The sequence below is a fragment of the Pteronotus mesoamericanus genome, unplaced genomic scaffold (genome assembly GCF_021234165.1).
Source record: "Pteronotus mesoamericanus isolate MK-2021 breed Mesoamerican mustached bat unplaced genomic scaffold, CSHL_Meso_final contig_50, whole genome shotgun sequence".
In the NCBI taxonomy this organism is placed as follows: domain Eukaryota; kingdom Metazoa; phylum Chordata; class Mammalia; order Chiroptera; family Mormoopidae; genus Pteronotus; species Pteronotus mesoamericanus.
Genome location: NW_026555186.1, coordinates 24,852,380 through 24,875,663, shown reverse-complemented (window position 1 = coordinate 24,875,663; position 23,284 = coordinate 24,852,380). Strand labels below are relative to the sequence as shown.

General features: G+C 39.5%; 1 protein-coding gene across 1 annotated transcript in view; it reads right to left on the bottom strand.

Annotated features, from left to right (window-relative positions):
• The window catches only part of MCCC2 (methylcrotonyl-CoA carboxylase subunit 2), a 53,394-nt gene extending 31,990 nt beyond the window's left edge, over positions 1-21,404 (bottom strand). Inside the window, exons 1-6 of the mRNA XM_054578479.1 lie at positions 21,090-21,404; positions 17,842-17,908; positions 14,623-14,707; positions 12,852-12,953; positions 9,284-9,411; positions 7,356-7,468 (exon numbers count right to left, since the gene is read on the bottom strand). Coding sequence (XP_054434454.1) covers positions 7,356-7,468; positions 9,284-9,411; positions 12,852-12,953; positions 14,623-14,707; positions 17,842-17,908; positions 21,090-21,218 — 624 coding nt within the window. The 5' untranslated portion in view covers positions 21,219-21,404. The remainder of the gene's footprint in view (positions 1-7,355; positions 7,469-9,283; positions 9,412-12,851; positions 12,954-14,622; positions 14,708-17,841; positions 17,909-21,089) is intronic.
• Between the last annotated feature and the right edge of the window lie 1,880 nt (positions 21,405-23,284).

Genomic DNA, 23,284 nt, shown 5'->3' with positions numbered 1-23,284 from the left:
AGTCCCAGAGCACTGGCCTGTGGTACAACGAAGACCTTACGCTGGGCCACTGTGGACTAAGGATCTGGAACCCCAGAAAGAAAATTCTGCTTTCTCTACTACAAGGATATTAAAAGGGCATAAGAGACTTGACTATAAACTGTTCTGATCATACTCGGAGTTGCATGGGCGGCTCAGCACAGGCACTGTGCCAAGGGAGACATCCCATGACCCTCAGGACCTCATGACACCCAGAACAGTACTGAGTGGCTACAGTCCATGCAGTCACCTATGAGATGGGTCTGCTCTATGACATGGACAAACCAAGAAGTTGGTCTTGCAGGGCGAGGAAGCACAGGTGATTCCAAGACCCGAGTCAAGAGTAAAAAAGCATGAAATTCGACGACCAACTTACCCCATATACAAAAATAAACTCAAGATGGAGAAAAGACTTAAATATAAGTTGTCACACAATAGAAGTCCTAAAGAAGAACGTAGGCGGGAAACTCTTAGATATTCCACGCAGCAATATTTTCACCGATATGTCCCCTAAAGCAAGGACCATAAAGGAAAGAATAAACAAATGGGACTTCATCAATATACGAAGCTTCTGCACAGCTAAAGAAAACATCAGCAAAATGAAAAGGGAACCAACTGTATGGGTAAATATATTTGCCAATGATACCTTGAACAAGCAATGATCTCCAAAATATATAAACATCTCACACAACTCTACTCCAGGAAGACAAACAATTCAATTAAAAAATGGGCAAAGGACTTGAACAGACGCTTCCCCAAGTCTTCCTTTGAGACCCAGAGACATATGAAAGGATGTCCAGCATCACTAGCCATCAGAGAAATGCAAATTAAAACCACAATGAGATACCACTTCGCACCAGTCAGAATGGCCATCATAAACAGATCAACCAACGACAAGTGCTGGTAAGGCTGTGGAGAAAAGGGAACCCTAGTACATTGTTGGTGGGAATGCAGACTGACCCAGCTACTGTGGAAAACAGTTTAGAATTTCCTCAAAAAGCTAAAAAATAAGAACTGCCTTTTGATCCAGCAATCCCACTGCTGGGATTACACCCTAAGAATCCTGAAACGCCAATTCAAAAGAACCTATGTGCCCCAATGTTCACAGCAGCATAATTTACAATAGCCAAGTGTTGGAAGCAACCTAAGTGCCCATCAAGAAATGAGTGGATCAAAAAATGATGATACAGCCCTGGCTGGTGTGGCTCAGTGGATTGAGCATCAGACTGAAAAGCAAAGGGTTGCCAGTTCGATTTCTAATCAGGGCACATGCCTGGGTTGCAGGCCAGGTCCCCTGTAAGGGGCGCGCGAGAGGCAAGCACACATTGATGTTTCCTTCTCTTTCTCCCTCTCTTCCCCTTTCTCTAAAAATAAATAAATAAAATCTTTAAAAGAAAAGTGAAATTCATTTAAAAAAAAATGATGGTACATTTACACAGTGGAATACTACGCAGCAGAAAGGAAAATGGAACTCCTACCCTTCGCGACAGCACGTATGGAACTGAAGAGCGTTATGCTAAGTGAAATAGCCAGGCAGTGAAAGATGAATACCAAGTGATCTCACCTACAAGCAGAAACTAATCAACAAAATAAGCAAGAAAAATATAACCAGCAACATTGAAAAAAAAAAGAACCAACAGTAACCGAAGGGGAGGAGGGGCGGTAATGGGGAACAGAAGGGGAAGGGTCAAGTCAAGAAACATGTATAAAGGACCCATGGACAAAACCAAAGTGGGGAAGGATTGAGGGTGGGAGGTGGGGGTGGGAGGTGGGGGTGGGTGGGCCAGGAGGAAGTGGTGGCGGAAAAATGGAGACAACTGTACTTGAACAATAAAAATATAAAAATAAATAAATAGATTTTTTTTTAAAAAAAGAGTAAAACAGAACCCTGGCCAGTGTGGCTCAGGTGTTTAGAGCATTGCCCATGCACCAAGGGGTCATGGGTTCTATCCCTGGTCAAGGCACATTCCTAGGCTGTGGGTTCAATCCCCTGTCAGGGTATATATGGGAGGCAACTCATCAATGTTTCTCTCTCACATTGATGTCTCTTTCTCTCTCTCTCTCTCACTTATTCACTCAATTTAATAAATGTATCCTTGGGTGAGGATTTTAAAAAAAAAGAGTAAGAAAGAAAGCAGCAAGAAGGCTAAGGATGACAGCAATGATACTTGTCATCACCGTTGCAGAAGGCACGGCAAACTTTTTGAGGAACAGGAAAATAGATGCTACATAACAGAGACAATAATAGTCTGTAAGAACTTTAGACAAAATTTCATTACTCTCCAGGTCTTGCCTGAACAGAGAATGGATCTCACTGTACCCAGAACAAATTACAAATTGCAGGTGAGCAGCCTGCCCTGTGGAAAGGATGAAAAGCTGTGCGATCTCTAGACCTTCTCCCTCCCACTGAAAAACTGCAGACTGTTTAGTTCAAAGGCACAGGGGTGCTAAATGTAATATGACGTGGAGAGGGAAAGAGTTTCCGTTGTTTGATGGAAAAGCCACTAACAATATAATAATATAGTTTTAAAATAATATATTGCTAAATCTCTCTTCTTCTTTTTCACTTCAAAGTAATATGTGGAAAGCAAATACTGCCTACATCACATTTTTTAATCCCTGTACCTGAAGAGCCAGTATTAAAAAATAAAAACCATAAAATACACATCAATTCTGTAGCTGTCCAGAATTTAAGCACATTACAATCTACAGTGACTGACCACACTGCTGGTTTTAGAATACTCATGCTTATCTGCGCTAACTGGATAGGCTTAAACAGCCACAGAAAACAAAAAGTCTAATTTACCCAGAATGTCCTGTTTCTTCCTCAAACTTTATCTGAGAGCCTCAAACATTTAAACAGAATGATTCTGTCTCCCCTAGGTCCTACCTGGCTTAATCAACAGATTGAAATGCATTTTTAAAATAATGATACACAGTGTTTGTCCTAACCAAGCTTCTGAAAACAATTACCAAAGTCTGAAGCAAAGAAAATAAATTTCAAAATAATGAGCAAAGAGAATACAAAGAATCTCATTCAATTGTCTTTTCTCTTTGAAAGCAAAAAAAAAAGTTTTAAACCTGGAAGGTCTGTAAGAATCTGTCCACATTTTTATCACTACAAAAATACAGAAAATAACAGGGAAAGACATACATCTTAGAAATAGATATGTGGATTTACAATGGACAAGGTTAATAACATTAAAATAAAAACCAATCTTGGGGAGGAAAACAGGACCTGAACAGGTAAGGAAGCAAGTGCTAGCTATCAAAAGGCACACATGACAAAACTGGATTTATAATAATTGTTCTCTATAGCCCTGGCTGATGTGGCTCAGTGGATTGAGTGCTGGCCTGCAAACCAAAGGGTCCCTGGTTCGAGTCCCAGTCAGGGCACAGTGGGTTGCAGGCTGGGTCCCAGTAGGGGGCACGCAAGAGGCAACTGCACTTTGATGTTTCTCCCCCTCTCTTTCTCCCTTCCCCTCTAAGTAAAAATAGATAAATAAAATCCTTAAAAAAATTGTTTTATTTAATAATGTACAAAATTGCTTTTATTAGTCATTCAAGTGAATGTCTTACATAATAAAGCATATTAAAATATAGGAGAAGCATAATTACTCCATATGTTAGGTATCACTTTAATAGTTATAAGGATATAACTGCTTTTCCTTATAATTATTTAGTTATAAGGATATAACTTTTGCTCTTCTAATAATACTAAGTAAGCAGCTTCTTACAGAAATTTGTGAAAATATAAACATTAATCTGATAATGTCTCAAGACTCAAGTAAGTGAAAGTGTTGTGAGAGAAATTAGGATATATCTAAATGATGGTACATTTACACAGTGGAGGAGGGGCGGTAATGGGGAATAGAAGGGAAAGGGTCAAGTCAAGGAACATGTATAAAGGACCCATGAACAAACTGTTTTAATGCCATTAATAAGGTATAGCTCAAGAATTACGGGAGATGGGAGAAGGAAAAGATTCCTTCTAGAAAGAAATTCTGGGGAGCTTTTCAGAAAAAGGTGGCGTCTGAGAAATGCCTTGGGAAATGAGTTGGAGACATTGACCCCAAGGAGTGGAGGAGAGAGGACCTGAGCAGACAGTCATTAAAGACTCTGGTGCCCGGGAACACAGCACGTGGTGCAGGCTGCCGGTGGTTTACAGGGCATGAGCGGTAAGGCTAGAAAATTAGGTTAGAATCAGATCACTCGGGGTCTTAAATACCAGCTAAGAAGTCTGAAGTTTGCTTTGTAGAAACTATGGTTTGGAACCAGGGAACTAGATAAAGAATAACCTTGCAGTAATGTGCACAATAGAAAAGGAGGGACTAGACAGTCATGGACACCAGCCGGGCGAAGCTAGTGCCACAGCAGAGCTGGCAGTGAAGGCCCAAACTGCTGGGGTGGTGGTGATGGGAATGGAGTGAGGAACAATCCAAAGGTAAAAACCGACAGGACTTCATTTGTCAAAGGTTTATTGTGTGTTCATTATCTGCCCGGTATCAGAGGAGCTCCTGAGAATACAAGAAAGACACTATATATTTTTGACCCAAAAGAATTAAGTAGAGGAAAAAGCAGAGAAGAGTCACGAATGACATCAAAGTCTCAATCCTAGGGAAAAGAACAAGAAGCAAACACCATCAATAGCAAACAGAAACACGGATGAAGAAAAACTCGCAGGGGAAGCTAAAGTGCCCAATGTCTAGTTTAAACCTGTGGTTCCAGGAGGAAATCCACAAAAACAGAAGCCCTAAGTAGAAGTAGAGGAGTGAAGGGATATCAGGACTAGAAAGAGATCATGGAGATGACAGTTAGGTCATGAGAGTTTATTAAACCATTAAGGACAAGTTCTTGGGTGGGGTGGGAGGACTGAAGGGAGAGAGTGGCAGGAAGCCTAGAGAATTTCAAGAAAGGAAACAACGATGACACGAAGAGGCTGGGCGAAGTGAGACTCGGGCTCCGGGGGAGCGGGGCTCTCCAGGGGCAGAAGGCTTTAAGGAGCGCAAGACGTCAGGAAAGATCACAGGCCAATCCTTAAGAAATTTGTAAAAATTCAATAAAGTATTTTTTAAAATATTGACTGTCACCCCAATAAATTCAATATAAACTTAAAAAAAAAAGAAGTTTGGTAATTCTGGGGAGGAGAGAAGCTTCAAGGAACAGCAGAAGCTAGAAAAGGGCCTTTGCTTTTGGCATTATTTTTGGTACTTTTCCTTTTTCCTCTTAAAAAAAGTCAACATGACTACTGGCTATGAGCAAAATAAGGGGATGAGAAAATATTAAAGTGAAAGAGAGAAATGGATAAAGTACAGAGGAAGGGTTTGTGTTAAGATTCTAAATGCCAAGTTTAGCCTTGGAGAAGAGGAGGGACAATTCTTTCTGGGATAAAAGGAGACAGAGTAAGTGTTTTTAATAGAAACAGCAGTGCTCACACACAGCCTGGCTCAGCAAAGCATGTAGGAGAAGCCTCAGCACAGATATCGGGTTTAGGTTCATTTATAGGGGGAAAGATCAGGACGGGCACTCTGGAGACTAATATATAATATAATAAATACATTTTTTTAATCCCAAAAAGTTCATAAAAATATCAAAAGGCAAACCTCAACCATAAAATTCCTTTTGGAATGAAAGAGAAAAAATTAAATTAAGAGAAGTGGCCCAGTTAAAGAAATACTGCTGTTAAAATTTTTAGTATACAAAAATAAAATAGACAAAAGGAAGGCATTCAGTCACATGCCCTTGAGGCACTTTAGATTTGTTTTTTTTTAATCATACACAGGTATTGCTTATTCAAAACATATGACACTGAATTTTAAAAATACCTGTTTTTTAAAGCACCTCACGCTTTAGGTTCCACAGGAACAGAGACCCACCTGGTTTCATTCACCAGCGCAGTACCTGCCTTACAATAGATCCTTCGTAAATATTTGGTTGATGTTTTATAGATTCCGCAAAAGGTACATCAATAGGAAGAGCAAAAAATGAGATTGCCAGGTGACAGAAGTCTACAGTGGGCTGAACAGTGCCCCCCAAAAAGGTATGTCTATACCCAAAACCCTAGAACCTGGGAATGTGACTTTATTTGGAGAAAGTCTTTGCAGATGTAATTAAGGATCTTTAGATAAAATAGTTCTGGATTACCCAGACAGGCTCTAAATCCATGACAAGTGTGTCTTTCTAAAACAGAAAAGAAAACAGGGACACACAAAGAAGGCAGCCCCGTGAAGGCCTACAAAGAGCGCTCTTGCTCTCATCCTCTCTCTCCGTGCAAGATCACATTAAGAACTTCATACCAGATAATGGAGGAGCCCATCTGCACAAAATTGAGCAAAGCTGAATTTTCTACTTAGATAAATAAAGCATAGAGATATGCAGGGTTACTATATGACAGTAAACATATATAATGAATAATAACATGCTCTACTGACAGAAAATAAAAGAGATACAATTGCAAGTGAAGACTATTTAATTAGAATATTAGTAAAAATCTACAAACTTAAGAAATCCAATAAAACATAAAGGAGTAACATCAGTATTATGAAGTATTTCAAACATGCAAACGAGATTAGAGAATAATAATATAAACATCTATCTACTTAATACCAAGTCTTAAATCTTGACATTTGGCCCAATTTATTTTCAGATTTAAAGGAATAAAATATTTCAGATATAAGTGAAGCCTCTATACACCACCTCCTGCCCCTTTACCCTCCCTCCCACCTCAAAGGCAGCCATTGTTTTAAAGCGAAGTGTATCATTCAAATGTACATGTTTAGACATAAATAATAGGCAGTATTATTTGATATATTTAAGCTTTACATATGTAGCATGGGTTATATATTCCACTTTTTTTTAATTTAGAAAGCTTAAAATTTTATTTATGTTTTTCACTCAAAATATTTTCTGAGACATATTTATGTTCATCCATGCAATTCTAGTTTATTCACTTTAACAGCTAAAAACTGTACTATTGATCTTCCATTAATGGTCATTTAGGCTGCTCTTTAACTTTGCTGTGCAAACAATGCTACAACAAACTTTCTTGCACATGTCCCCTCATACATATACTGGAGTTTCTCCAGAATATGGTTCCAAAACAACAATTACTTGGTACCCATTCTTTTTAAAAACTCTTTATCTTTGGTAAATTACCTTCATTACAGTAAAAGTGTATTCCCATAATTAACAAAAGAATCTGACTAGAGGTAACCCTAAGATACTTTTTGTGGAAAAAGACTAAACTCTGAATTCACTAGTTCTAAGTCATCTCAGAGTACCTATCTAGCAAAGTCATTCAGAGCAAAAAGCAATACATCTCATTAATGAGAAGTTACCTGTGCGATGTTTTTAGAAGACATCCTTGCCTGATAATAGAATATGCGGCCGAAGTGCTCTCGATCTGGAAACTCATCTGCTTGTCGAGGTAAGTTTGCTCCTCCTGAGTCAACTGAAGACAAGGGAAAGGGAAGAAATAAGTCCATCTCTCTGAACAAAATGTGCTACACAAAGGAAGACTTGCATTAACGACAGCATCACTTCTTAATCACAATAATTTGTGCTGTCTTTCTAAACTATTCTATAGCCTTTCTCCAGACCCCCAATGAAGCCAAAAGGAGTCACCGTTTTCCTCAAATCCATTAGGCTCTCCTACCCTTGTGCCCAACTGCACTTGAAATGTGTAGTGTTTTCTCTCCTTTGAGGACCAGCTCAAGCCTTAGAAATATTGTAAATGTTTAACCAGTTCAGTTTCAAAAAGTATCTTTCCCTCTTTTTAACCAACACAGAAACCATCTACAGAATTTATGTGACAATATATCATATATTGCCTTCTGATAATGTTTTTACTGCAGATTATTTAGTGGTAGATAAGAACGTCAGCTGAGTTCCAAACAGAGCTTGGTTACTTCATAGCTTTGTGATCACAGGCGTGTTTCCTAACCATTCTATGCCTTGGTTCCCTCACCTGTGAAATGAAGATGACACCAGTAGCTATCCCATAAGAGTTCTTATTGAGATAACATGAAATAACGTGTCTGCTGCACTTAGCTCATTACATACTGTGAGAAGACATAGTAATACTACAAAGAGTCAGTTAGTCCTATACCTATTATTCTTGCCTAAAACCATAAGTCTTGTATTGTTATTTGATGTATTACATCTTGTCTCTAATCATATGTGGGCTGAAGACAAGGAGAACATAATACTCTTCACTGCACCCCCTACACTGTTTGGCATAGCACCTGAAAGCAATAGGACCTCATTTGCTATGTTCTATGTATACAAAGTAGTCAACCAGGCATACTGACCTTTGCAGAAAAAAAATCTCTCCATCAGTACCTGTTCAAATATCTACATAAATTAACAATATAGCATATAGAGTTTTACAAAACTAAACCAATATCCAGAAAGTAATAATTGTATACTGCCTTGCTTTTATGTTCTTTTTAAAATATCCTTAGATTTAAACGTATTTTAATTTTAAACATAAACTTACTTTCACTGAAAATTAAATTTTCTTATTAGATTTAATCAGGTGATCACTTCAAAAAGTATATAAATGTTTAATCACTATGTTGTACACCTGAAAGTAATATATAATATTGAATGTATGTAAACTATAATTGAAAAATACATTTTAAAAAATTAAAACTATGTTAAATTTCTTTAAATTTTATCTGCTCAAATTATATACACACTTGGCCCTGACCAGGTAGCTCGGTTGGTTACAGTATCGTCCCAATACACCAAGGTTACAGGCTTGATCCCCAGTCAGAGCACATACAAGGATCAACCGATGAATGCATAAATGAGTAGAATAACAAAAATCAATGTTTATTTCTCTCTCCCAAATCAATAAGTTAAAAAACATATATCTCTTTAAAAGATTATACACATACTCAAGCATTTAACATAGTACCTGATAACCTGATACTCAAGAGATTCCAAAATACTAGCTTTTTTTTTTTTTAGTTTGAATCCACTACGGTTAACAGAAAAAAAAATATATATGGAAGAAAAAAAAGCACACATCTGTAAAGAAAAAACTGGCATAAACCAAAATACTGTCAAGGGTTACTCCTCAGTGATGCTATCATGGGTAGTTCTTATTCATTTTTTCTCCCAGACTTCCAGCCAAGAACATGCATTTCTTTTGTAATTATAGAAGAAACCAATATACTCATATAACACATATATGTCCTCCTAAACAGTCATATTTTACAATATGCAAAAAAGAGTTTCTTTTATAATTCTTGTAACTTGCCCAAGTAGATGCAGGGGAGCCTGTTTTGCAGCGCAATTTCTTGTGCCCGTAAATGTTTTTTCACAGTCACTGGGTAGTAGGTACCTCCTTTGACAGTGGCATCATTGGCAACAATCATACATTCTACTCTGAAAGGCAGAAATTTCATTGGAAAGAGAATATGAGAGATTTCTTCACAGTCAAAGGCCAATTACATCACATTCCAAGACAGTCCAATGCCACCTTCAACTTCTAGCACACAGGACCAATGAGCAGTATTAAGGCAATCTTAAGATATAAAAGCAAGCTTTAATCACAGTTCACATATTCATTTATATGATAGAAAATGATCACTTTTTTTAAAGTAGATTATGCTATTACAGTTGTCCCATTTTTTCCTCCTCTTTATTCCCCTCCGCCCTGAACGTGCCCCCACCACCAGCAGTCCCCACCCCCCACCCAGTTTATGTCCATGGGTCGTACATATAAATTCTTTGGCTTCTCCATTTCCTATACTATTCTTAACTTCCCCCTGCCTATTTTGTACCTGCCAATTATGCTTCTTATTCCCTGTGCCTTTTCCCCCATGCGCCCCTCAGCCCCGCACTGATAACCCTCCATGTGATCTCCATTTCTGTGATTCTGTTCCTGTTCTAGTTGTGCTTAGTTTGTTTTTTAGGTTCAGTTTTAATAGTTGTGAGTTTGTTGTCATTTTACTGTTCATAGTTCTGATCCTCTTCTTTTTCTTAAATAAGTCCCTTTAACATTTCATACAATAAGGGCTTGGTGATGATGAACTCCTTTAACTTTACCTTATTTGGAAAGCACTTTACCTGCCCTTCCATTCTAAATGATAGCTTTGCTGCACAGAGTCATCTTGGATGTAGAAAATGATCACTTTTAACAAGAGTCATCAGTCCTACATTAGTAGTGAAAAACTAACAACCTAAGCCACATTTCGTAATGGTTATTTGAATGAAAACGTCCTATAAAGTTAGTAGTAATAATAATAATGCCCTCTCCAAAATCCAAGTCTCATGGGTGAGGAAATCCCTCATAATTAACCTTCAAGTTTCCTTTTAGGAAAGGAATCTGCAAAAATAAAAACTGACCCATCAAGATTATTTAGTTTTCATGTTTTCAAAAGTTCTTCAACATTACTGCCATATGCTTTTCTATAAAAATAAAAAATAATTTAAAATACAACATTCATCTTGCTTAAGGAAACAACAGGTGCAATCTTTAAAACAGCATATTTAAAGTGTATACTGTACTGAGTCATGAGTGGTACCCTGTCTCACCAAAACCGGCTTGTTGAGGACCTCAGCCCCCAAGTGACACAAGAGCCAGGGCGGTGAATGCAGACAGCAGGCTAAGGAAACTGCTCAACACTGCACTGCCAGGAAACCTGAAGGCCCGAGGTTCCACTTGAAACCTGAGAGAACAGTGTGTCCTTTTCAAAATTTAATCTTCTCTGTATTTTTTATCTTTTTGTTATCTCACCTTATATTCTCTAGAATTCTAAAAGACACTAATTGAATCCCTGTTGAAAGCAGAGAACAGGAATGAGCACACAGCCTCGGGCAGTGCCCAGCAGTGCTCACCACAACTTAACAGGGTGCCATGCCAGTCCTTTGAGCATCAATTTTACTCACTAGGTCTGTGGATGAAAAAAGGGAGTTTTATGGAAAGTAACCTCACTGGGTGATATGACCATAAGTTCCTAAGTGGGCAGGTCATGGTGGGAAGTTGCCACCCAGGTATATAACTTTTTAGTAAAAGGTTTATCTTTGCCTTAAGCAAGCCCTACCCATTGTCTCTGAGCATCTACCTTGGAAATAAGCGGTAACTACCCTAAAGAGAACCCATAATCTGCTTCACTATCTTGCAGTCCAATCCCCACCTTGCTTTCCCCCCACCTCCATGTAATCTTCCTTAGTTCCCTCCTTAATTTCAAATGCTTAAAAGAAGCTGCAAATCTGTTCTTCTGTGGAGCATTTGAGATCTTGTTCCCTGGCATATGTCATCAGTGTGGCTCAAACGCTCAAAAATTCTTTACAGGTCTGGATGTTTCTTACGTGGACAGATCATACATATAAAGCCATTTTCCACTGCAATTAACATTATTGAGAGTAGAATTTTTAACCACATTAACATTAAACAAACTAGACTTCAAAGGGAACTTAGGCTTAGGACAGGTGGCTGGGCCACAACCCTATGCTTTAGAGCATGTTCACACTTGCCTACCCTGGATATGCTGCACAGGAAAAGCTTAAGTATGTCTGGTAATGGGCAGAGGTAGGCTGTGAAGTCAGACAAAGCGGGGCTGAATTCCGGCTCTGCCACTCGCTAGATCTGTGACCTTGGACAGGAGACATAGCCCCTTTTACTGTTTATTAAAAGGTCACAGACATGTTACTTAATGAGAAATAAAATCAGTTCACAAAAATATTATACTGTACATCTACTGGTTTGCCTACCCAGCATCTCTTATTTTGAGAATAGAGCTAAGCTTTTTTTCAGAAACTAGTTCTTCTCCATTTGTAATCCACGTGGTTCAAGTGGCACTCACCCCAAAACCTATCTTCAAAGGTGGGCACAAGAACCAGGCCTTTATACACAGAGTCCACGCTGTGACTCCGCAGTGGGCTCGGGCCCCAGGCCTATCTCTAGGAGCTCTCCTTCTGCTGTAGCTGCTCAGCTTGTGGAATCGAGACCAGGAATGCCTGCGGCCAGCTCAACAATAACGGTGAGTGGCTACAGCTCTGCCTCCCCTGAAGGCACAGAGCAGGGAGAGGTACACACACAAATAACCAGGAGCGGAATCAAATGTGCTTGTATCCTGCTCAGATCCAACCACCTGAGGTCAAAGCAGAGCTGTGCCAGTGGCTTGATCTTGGGCAAGTTATTTAACTTTCTAAACCCTATTTCCTTATCTCAGAATAGTTATAACAATAATAGTACCCATTCTCACAGAACTGTGGTAAAGATTAAGACAACTAATCAGTGGGAAGTATTTATCATAGTGCCTAGCATGGTAACTTTGAAGAAAATGTGACCTCATACATAAATACATATAAATACAGCTAACATCTAGCAATCTAGATTCCCCAAATCCATGGTGTTCTCAAATATTAGCATTTGAGAACAGATTGCAGGGTCCCAGCCCAGAATTTGATTTAGTACTTCTTGGGAAACCTGATAATCTACATGTCTAACACAGTTCTTAGGGGATGCTTACTTACGCTCCCTGGGGACCACACTTGAAGTGCGACTCCTCTAAGACAGGGGTTTTCACCCCCGGTGTGAAGAGATCACCTGTGAAGCATGGAAAGCCACACCAGCCTTGTCCACACCTGGAGATGCTGATTAGGTGGGGAGGTCTGGATTGGATCCCCTGGGATCTTTGCTAGGGATTTTTTTCCCTTCAATTTTTGTCTCTAAAGCTCCACAAATGAATCTAAAACATGTCTGCATAGGAAGCCTCAGTCCTAAATAATATCAACACCATAAAATTTGTACGCCAACATGCAAGCAGTGAGTTGTCCCTCTTCCTGAGCCTCAATGTGAGCGTAAGTAGGATACTCACCCAGACACTCTCCCAATGCCTGTAATAATGCCACCTGCAGGGACCTCCTCATCACCATATAACTGGTAGCCTGCAAACTGGGATAATTCCAGAAATGGAGACCTGGAAGGAAGAAAGGAAGGATGCTGTTTGAATGTTGTTTTCGTTTTGTTTTTTTTTTAAAGCATATTTAAACAATTACACATCTGGAAGAAGATTTTTTTCTTTAATAAGCCAATGTTACAACTATGTATATTGTATGTACAAAAAGAATATTTAAAATAAAATCTGGTATGACTACTTTTGGGATTTATGTGGTATAGCCATACAATAGAACACTAGGTAGTTATTTTAAAAGATGTTTACAAATGTGTTTATTAATATAGAAAGAGCATAGCACCTAAAACTTATGTAGCACTTGCTATGGGCCAGGCTCTCTTCTAGGACTTTCAGAAACCTAACTCATCTGCGCCTAAGAACTACCTGCTCAGGTGGATCCTATTATAGTCCCCATTGACTGATGAGGAAACTGAAACAAGAGACTAAGTCACTTGTCCAAGTCACTTGTCTAAGTCACTAGTAAGTGGCAGAGCTGGGTTTTAATAAGCAACCTGGGACCAGGCTTTTCACCACTGTTTTATTCTAGGCGTTACTTACTTAAATGTCCAAGATACAGTAAGTGAGGAAAAAAGGGGGGAGGGTAGAAAACCCAAATTTAGTATGACTCCACTTTTCTTTTAAAAAATTGTGCCTAACACACACATTAATGAAAATGGTCTAGAAAGATATATGCTAGGTGTTAGCACTGTTTGTGTCTAGTTGGGTATGTGTGTGCATGTCATAAAAGATACTTCTGGAGACGTCATCTCCTCCTCTCCACCCCACCTCATCCCCCTCATCCAATCCTTCAGGAAATGCTGTTGGGTTAACTCCGCCTTGGCAACGCGCCCAGTAACTGACATTCCCATCAGCTGCACCGCTGGTGCCCTGGGCCAAGCCCCGCTCACGGCGCTCCTGAATCACTGCAACAGCCCTCTACCTGGTTTCAGTGCCCCTGCCCGTGCCCACAGTTTACGCACAGCACAGCGGCCAGGACCACTCTTTTCAAAACAAGTCAAATAGATCGTCGTAGTCACATGTGGAACACCCCACAAAAGCTTCCTATTTCTTTCAGCATTAAGAGCCAAAATTCTTCTCCTGGCCTAGAAGATCTTATGGAATTTGACCCCATCTCTCCTGCTCTCCCTTTCATGTCTCTTCCCCAACTGTACTGGCCCCCTGGCTCCGCGAGTGTATCAGCACACCCGGCACATGTCCGCCTCAGGGCCTTTGCGCCGGCCATTTCCGCGGCCTGCAGCACTCTTTCTCCAGGTATTTGCACCGTTCTCTCTCTCCACTCCTTCAAATCCTTGCTCAAACGTCGCTTACCCTAACCACCTTATTTAAAACTGCAACTTGAACTTCATCTTCTTTTCCCTTTCTCTAGTCTACCTTTTCTTCCTCCCATGACAGTTACCATCTTCTAAAATACTATAAAATATATGATGTTTATCCTTTATTTTCAATCTCCTCCTGCTGCGATATAAACTCCAGATGGGCAAGGATCTTTGTCTATTTTGCTCATTGATGTATCACTGGCACCTAGAAAAGTACCTGACACATAGTAGCCTCTCAATAAACATTTGTTGTTGAATCTTAAGATAAGAACCAGAATTTAAAATCATTTATTTATAAAGCTAAGAAAGTCCCATGGAATAGAGAACAATGAGTTAGCACTCAGGTATATACCAACCCTGGGTCTAGAAGACCATCGACTCTTTCTCTGGGTAACAGTTTTCCTCTTGATATGTGGAGTTCTCTGGCTTTCTTGCTACCTCCTGTAATAAAAACAGGATTAGATTAGATTGACACGTTATAAGGTCTCCATTTAACTTAATGCCAGAAAAACATGTAACAGTCTACAATTAGGGCTTGTCATTTTTTTTTTTATTTTATTGATTTGAAAGAGAGAGAGAACCATCAATTTGTTGTTCCACTTACTTACACTTTCATGGGTGGATGCTTGTATGTGACCTGAGCAGAGACTGAACCTGCAACCTTGGCAATATCAGGACAATGTTCCAACTGAACTACCTGGTCAGAGTTTTTTTGTTTTGTTTTGTTTTGTTCTTGTTGTTTTTTTTTTAATATAGAGCTTTTAAAAGGTCCACATATCCTATGAGAAAAGGCAAATTTTCAGATCATTCACTCAACAAACTGCCAGTTTTCTGAAGTAAATAAGTAAATAGGCCTTTAAAAAAAATCAGTCTATCCCTATTGCATTAACTATAACTATGTATGGTGTCAGATGGGTACTAGATATTTCATGGGAATCACTTCGTAAGTTATATAAATGTGTAACCACTATGTTATACACCTGAATCTAATATAGATAATACTGAACATCAACTGCAACTCAAATTTTTTTCATTTAAAAAATAAAAATAGAAATTAGACTAAAATCAATCTATTCCTGATTTCACAGCATATTATACATTTTCTTAATTCATTTTCTTAATTACTTACTTAAATTAGAAATGACAGTATTTTCTCTGCAACTCATGCACTGCAAATACTGCCTCATCCCCCCCATATTTATTAAATACCTACTACACATATCTAGCACCATGCCACATGAAATTTGAAATATTCCTACCTTCACCTGTACCAGGTAAAAAACACTATTTTAGAAATGACTTTCATGATAGCACAGCAAAACTCATCTAATGGTGTCATTAGTGACCCAAGGCTTTTTAGGCTACCTCCAAATAGGAGAATCACATGCCTTCCTTATATAGCAACGACAAAGTCCCCTTCTGTTAATATCTTGACTCAGAGATTGTCTTTGGTGTTTCCTGATGTTATTCTAGACAAAGAAAAGCAAAATTATTGAAGAGTCTGCTGAGGCTGCTTGCGGTGAGAGGCACGCCAAACCTCACCTGGCCCCAGGGCCACTGGGCCCCGGAGCCTCATATCAATGGCACACTCAGCAAACCAAGGCAACGGGTCAGAAGGATCACATTGTACTTCAGGATGCATTTTCACTGTTGCCCAAGAATTTTCTCTTAATATGATTTTTGGGTAATGAAATGTTCAGTTATTTAAGAAAGCCATTTCTTTGTTTCTGTAGGTGAGAAAATAAGTTCATATCTATTTCAAACAAGCTTCCACATATAGCCTTATTTTTCAAATCAGAACTCTTTCCTGTATCTAAAGAGATTTTTACTTTTTCTGAAGAGATGGATGGCATATTTTTAAGATTAAATCTGCCTTACGGTCACAAAGATAGTAATAGCACACATAATATTACAAAGAAAAGTAATTATCTTTTAAAGTGAAAATAATTCTGAGAGCAAAAGATTTAGTTACAAAATAGTGTACTTAAGTCAATCGCTTTTCTCTCTTCTCTCAACCACAGGGAACTCAGAATTCCCTACTGAGGTGGGTGTAGAGGTAGGGAAGGGAGTAGGAGGTGGGGGTAGGGGTGACGGGGGAGAGGGAGGGGATCCCAAGGGGCAGAAGAAACTTCCAGGAGGAACACGTTCATTATGCTGAGTGTGCTGATGGCTTCATGAGTGTATACATGTCAAAACTCAAACCATACTCTTTAAATTATGTGGTTCATTGTATGAAAATTGTTCCTTTGTAAAGTTGTTTAAAAATAAACAGTACAAGAAAAATGAACCTAAAGTATGGCAAGAAAGGTCAGGGCTTGGTGAGGGTTTTTGGGAGTCAGGTGACCTAAGGGCCCACCTAGGGGTTCTCAGGGGAAGGGACGGCAGGGGAGGATGGGATGGCAAGAGATGATAAAAATGTTTTAGCACTTAAGACATCATTCTTTCTTGATTCTGCAACCTGGAACAGCTAATAAATTCTGGTTTTATTACAAAAAAACAAAAAGAGGGATATCCCAACACAGATTCTCAGATCACAGAATTAAGCTCCTCTGGCACTTAAACCGGCATTGGATATATGGACCACAAATACCATGAAACAGCACATTAGTTTTCCAAGGATTATTCTTAAATAAATAGGCTGTGCTAATTATTTCCATCCTCACAGATTCAGGGCCAGAAAAATCTGTTTCCCTCTCTCTCATTTACCATATTGCATCACTTCTAAGACACAGGTCGTGTTTCCATTTCAAGATTCCTAAAATTAGGAAGCATTTTACAGCTTAGAGCATCTCTCTGTCACTGTCACCAGGGGGCGATCACAACACAGCTATCAGCCTCTGCTTTCACAGTGGGATGCTGTAGCTGAAATAAAAATCTTTATGAGGCAATAGTTGGAACAATTGATGAATTTGAATTTCTACTTTTCCCCAAACAGTGGAGAGCTATATGAGCAGAAAGACTAATGAAGTAATAGGAGAAAATAAAATGTCTGCATTCACAGTCTTGAAGAGTCAAAAGCTTAAGGCTCCAAGTTTTTCCAAAAGCCAGTGACTATAAAGGGACATCTTAATCAAAAGTGTGAAAAATAATATAAATGGAGCCACTTCAAAATGGAGCCAGAGCTGCCATTTCAGACAAACTGCCTTGCATATCTTATTCCTCGAACCTTTGGAATGATAAGACTGGGCAAGATTACTTTTGGGCTGGGCTTAAAGCAGCACTGTGTTCCGAACAACTATTTGCAAAGCTATCAGGAAAGCAGACATGACTGCTGGACTGAAAATTAAAGACGTTCTTTAGACTCACCATCACGGTGTTAGCTCACCTACAGACATTCCTTCCTTAGCTTATGAACACCCATAAAAATGCCTTCATCTTCTATTCATGTCATTTTTCCCCTTAACTTTCTTACAAATACCCTTGTCTTCACCTCCTAACTGGAACAATAGTTGGGTCTTGACCTGAATCAGTGCTTCCAGAATAGCTAATCTTTTGTATCTAAAATAAATGCTTGGTGCCTCTTACTTTGGCCTTTTACTTTTAGGTTAACAACTGAAGAATAAAGGAGTGTTTACCGAGTCTTATTTTCTGTGCTCGTTCATGGAGTTGATTTACTAGTGCTTTCATCTGTTCATAGTTTTCCTAAAACAGAAACAAAGAAAGAGAGTAATATTAGAGAGCAATTATCTTTCTTACCAAAATATGAGTTAAGAAGAATATCATGTGCCAAGCTCACATGGCCTCCACACTGGACAACCTCATCCACAGCGTTCCCATGATGGGCCATTCCATTGTATGAGAAGATTAATTCCTGCCTGTACTTTGCTCAAACTCTTCACTATCACCACCTCGCTCTGGTCCATCTGTCCAAATCGTACCCCCTTTTAAAGCCTAATCCATGTTCCATCTGAAAGCCAACACCATTCTGGCCACTCCTACTCATTTTAACATCTTTCTTCCTTAAACATCTACTGAACTTAATTGATCTCTGTTTGTTTTTCTATTTTAAAGACTTAAGCAATATGTTCCTTAATTTTTCAGAGTTAGAATATCTTATTTGTTCTGTCCTATCTCTAACTACTCTGAGGAGGTGCTAACCAATGCAGAAATACTTAATAACTGACAAATGACACTTAAAAACAATGCCAGGAGGAAAAAGTGGATCCTATTTTATGTGTAAAAAGAAATGAAATGCTATGTTTGCCTATGTTTGGACATTTCCTACAGTAATATACAAGAACACATAAACACTGCAAAGTGGGAAAAGAGCAGAGGGACTAACTTTTCATCCTTGTTTTTAAGTTTTGTTGGATCACATTACTTTAAAACAATACTTAGCTAATTATTTTTGAAAATTCAGAATTTATCCTGCTAACACATTTGGTTCTTCATAATGTGATCAACATATCTGGTAATGTCATTCACTTTATGTGACACAATGCTAAGCAGCTTTCCAGGTGTTCAAAATTAGATGAATTTACAGTCTTGATGATACAGATCCATTATTTCCTATTTTCAACAGCTCCTACAGTCCCTGAAGTCATAGAACAATCCTCCTTTGTCTGGCTAATTCCCAAGCAAGTCCACCCAGTCACTGTGATATAGTCCACAGCACTGCAAAAGGAGGGAAGAGACAGGCTGCATTAGAGCAAATTAGAGAGAAGGACATTTCACTAACATGTTCTGCAGCCCTTTGGTGTGGTTTGTTGTCATTGTTGTTAACTTTCATGGAAATTATCAAACACATAGAAAAGCAAAAGACTAGTGCAATGAAATGTACCCAATGCACTTCACCCTATATAGCCAAAGTTGTTTCCTATATAGCTCCCATCCTGAATGATTTTGAAGAAAATCCTAGATGTAACGTCTCACCAGTATTTCCTAATCTCCAAAAGATAAGGACCACTATCGTCTCTCAATAAACTGTCAATATCCTCAAATATCCAATGAGTGAAAACACTGTCCCAACTGTCAGATATTTGTTTTTCACAGTGTATTTGAATAGGATTCTATGGGAAGCTACATACCCACAACTGGCTGATATATTTCTTAAGTCTTTTCTAAAATATAAGTTCTACCATCTTTTGTCCTGAAATGTTGTTTGTCCCACAGATTTTTCCATGGGATAAACAGAACATTTCAAGACAACAAAGATGTGCTAAATGCATCCCCACAGTACCCTTTAGCAAGTCCTTCCCTTGCACATCATCTAAAGGTTTATGGGATTCTGGTGTGCCGTCAGTATTTTATTCCTTCTCCCCACCCCTACCTCCCTTCTGCATCCTACCTGCCACTATCCTGACAACTTTTCAAACCACGGGCACCAAAGCTCAAAACAGGTCACACACATACAGAGCAAACAAGTAGGTCTCTACTTAAAGTACACATAAACCCCAGCGTACAATCACTATAGCCCATGATGTTGCCCATTTAGAACAATAGCAATCAAAGCTAAAGCTGGTTATGCAAGAAATCTTTACCCTGGCTAAGCTATCCTCCCATTAAAAAATCAAGAAAACCGTCACTACCAAGCCTTGCTAAAGCACATAGCGGTGGGAGAAGTGAGAACAGACAGTACATATTACTGGTCTAACATGAGCGACTAGGAACACTAGGCAGGGAGAAACTGGATTGTGGTTGGGCCCCTATGTACCATCTCCATCCAAAGTATGGCTTTATGTTTTGTTCTCTTTTATGGGTTTTTTGCATCAAAGTTTACTACTTGTAGCTGGAGGTGTCAGGAGATACGGGTACACCTAAGTGAACTCTTTTAACATCCAACACAACTTAAGAACACACCCACTCTCTCCACGATATCTGTTATACGTGGCAGACAGTATCAGCTGTGTATTCATGCCCATTCTTCCCATCGTCCTTGATAATGGAATCCCAATTTTACTCAAGGCGGCAACAAGCCCAGCTGGAAAAGTAACATATCCTGGCCTTCTTATGTAGACAGGTGTGGCTGTGGGACTAAATTCTATCCAATGAAATACAGACAGAAAGTATGGCTTTTAGAAAGGCTCCTTAAAAAGAAGACAAGCAGATGAGGGTGTCCTTTTGGAACTCAGACATAATAGCTGGATGTTGGGTACGGTCCCGCCTGGTTTCAGGGACTGTAGCCTTGCCGATAGGCAAGAGGGCCGCAAGGCTGGAGCTGAGCAAGGAGGCCTTGAGAAAACAGGCCACTGAGGAGACAAAACCTGTCCCCACTTAAGATTTCCAGCTCTGAGATTCTAGAAGCTCCAAGTTGTTTCTTTGAACTTGTAACTGCTCCCAGTTCAGGGGGGGGAAAAAAAAAAAAAACATTCAAAAATACTATGGGATGGGATATTTTCTATTAACATAACCATTTTAACTAAAGTCTGAGAAGAACAACTTCCAAGGTTAGTGGTCCTAGGCCAGTGGTTCCCAAATCTGGCTGCTGCCACGCCCCTAGAACCTCATTAAGCATGTAAACGCCAAAAGGTCCGGGGTGAGGCTTAGAGCAGCTGTATATTCAACAAGCTCCCCAACTGACAATGCTAAGCCAGGTTTTGAGAATCACTAATTTCAATGATACACAAAACAGTGTCAATGCTAAAAGTAAACTAAAATGTATTTTATTTGGGTATTTTTTTTCAATCTTTAAGACTTCTTAGTGAGTCCCAGAATCATGACTGAGGCTCCAGAGAAAAGAACAGCAACTGTTAAAAGTGTTGTCCACCTGCTTCCCAGTCCGGTCAGCATCTAGTCCCGCAGGCCCTGCACTAGCTGACGGGTGGAAGAGGAAATCACAGACTCCGCCCGGGGGCTCCAGGCCCGGGCCGCTCCCCCAGCCTACCTGGTAGACGGCTGAGCTCAAGTCCGGCTGGGTGCCCAGCGTGGCCACCGAGTCCCCGTGATAGGCGCGCGGCCGCAGGGCAGCAGCGCAGGCGCACCGCCACGGGGCTAACCTCAAGGTGGCCCACATGTCAGCGGCCACAGAACGAGCGAGGCACACAAGAGAGCTGCCCACCCGGAACAGGTGCCGTTTCCTCTCGCTTCTCCGCTTCGCGTTATGCCCAGCTCGGGTTCTTGCAGCCCCAAACCACCTGGAACCTCCCGGAGTCCCAGACCAGCCCTGGCACGGGCGTGGACGCGTCGCCCGGGATTGGTAGGCACTGCGCACCACGCCCCCCAAACAGCCAATAAGGGATAGAAGAGCAGCCTTGCGAGACCCTGTCCTATCGCGAGCCCAGGAGCACTGCGAGTCAAGGGGCGGAGCGATCCTTCTGCAGCCGGCCTGCTCAGGCACAGGGTAGTGACCTGCCATTGACATTCCTTGGACTAGGACTCGTTTATTTTCTATTGTTTTCTTCCTCTTCTGCTAATAAAAAGGGCATTTCAAAGCTTGAAAAAGTTCATTCTATGTGAGCCGGAAACTGAACAGACATTAAGCTTCCCTAAGAAAATTTTAAAGGATACATTTATTCATTCAGCAAAAAATTTCAATGACTCCTGCGTCAGGTGCTCTTCTGGCGCTGGGGACACGGTGTAGAACAAAGTGCCTTCTTTTATAGTGTGGGAAGATCATAAACAAGTAAACAACAATAAAAACTTTAATAGTAATAAATTGCAACTTAAATGTGGTGTTGGGCTGGCCAAAACATTTACCTGTTTTTTTCTGTAAGATAGCTCTAGTAGTGTTTACTTGTTTTTAACTTCATTTAAAAGTTTTGTTAGATTGTATTATGATAGCTGTCTTATCAGTGTGCATTTAAAAAAACAAAAATTTGTGAATTTTTGTGTAGCCATTTTAACATTGAAGATGGAAGAAAATAAGCAACATTTTCAGCATATTTTATTATTTCAAGAAATGTAAAAAACGCAACTTGAAACGTAAAAAAAGATTTCTGCAGTGTATGGAGAAGGTGCTGTGACTGATCGAACCTGTCTGAAGTAGTTTGGAAAGTTGTGTGCTGGAGACTTCTCGCTGGACAATGCTCCATGGTTGGGTAGACCAGTTGAAGTTGATTGACATCAAATCGAGACAATGAGAACAATCAACATTATATCACATGGGAAATAGCTGACATACACAAAATACCCAAATCAATTAAGGTATTGGTGAAAGTGAAAAATGTGTCCTTTACAGAAAAATACTGGGTTGACTTTTTTGCCAACCCAATACAACTTAATTTACTTCTAAAACTTTACCAATAACAAATCTGGGCATCCTCACAATCCTTCACCCACTGCACAATGAGGAAAAAATTATCTAGTCCATTTTAGTCTTTGATATGATTTTTGTATGCAGTATTATACAAGGATCCAACTTTATTCTTTTGTATTGGATACCCAATTTCCTTAACACCATCTTTGAATCTGTCCTTTCCCTTCCTCCCATTGGATAGTCTTGCCTCTCTTTCCAAAAATCATTTGACCATACTGGGTTCATATCCTATTCCATTGGTCTAAGTGTCTGTCTTTATGCCAGTACCACACAGTTGATTACCGTAGATTTGAAATAAGTTTTGAAGTGTGAGCATTCCTGCTTTGCTGCTCTTTTATTTGCTTCCCCTTGCCCCCATTAGGGGTCCCTTGAAAGTCCATATTAATTTTAGGATCAGTTTTTCTACTTTGGCAGAAAATATCAACAGGGGTTTGATAGGAATTGCATTAAATCTACTGATTGCACTGGATAGTACAGACATCTTAACGATATTGTCTTCTAATCCACGAACAAGGGATGTTTCCATTTATGTATGTCTTGATTTCTTTCAGCAATGTTTCGTAGTTTTCATTGTGCAAGGATTTCACTTCTGTGGTTAATTCCTATTTTATTCTTTTTTGTATTTTACTCTTTTAAAGTGCTGTTGTTAATGGAATTGTTCTTGTGATTTTCTTTTTTAGCTTACTAGTGTATAGAAATGCAGCTGATTTGTGCGTGTTGACTTTGTCTCTTGCTACTTTACTGAATTCACTTACTAGTTCTAACAGGAGTTTTAGTGGGGAATATTTAGGGTTTTCTACATATACCATCTATGAACAGAGATA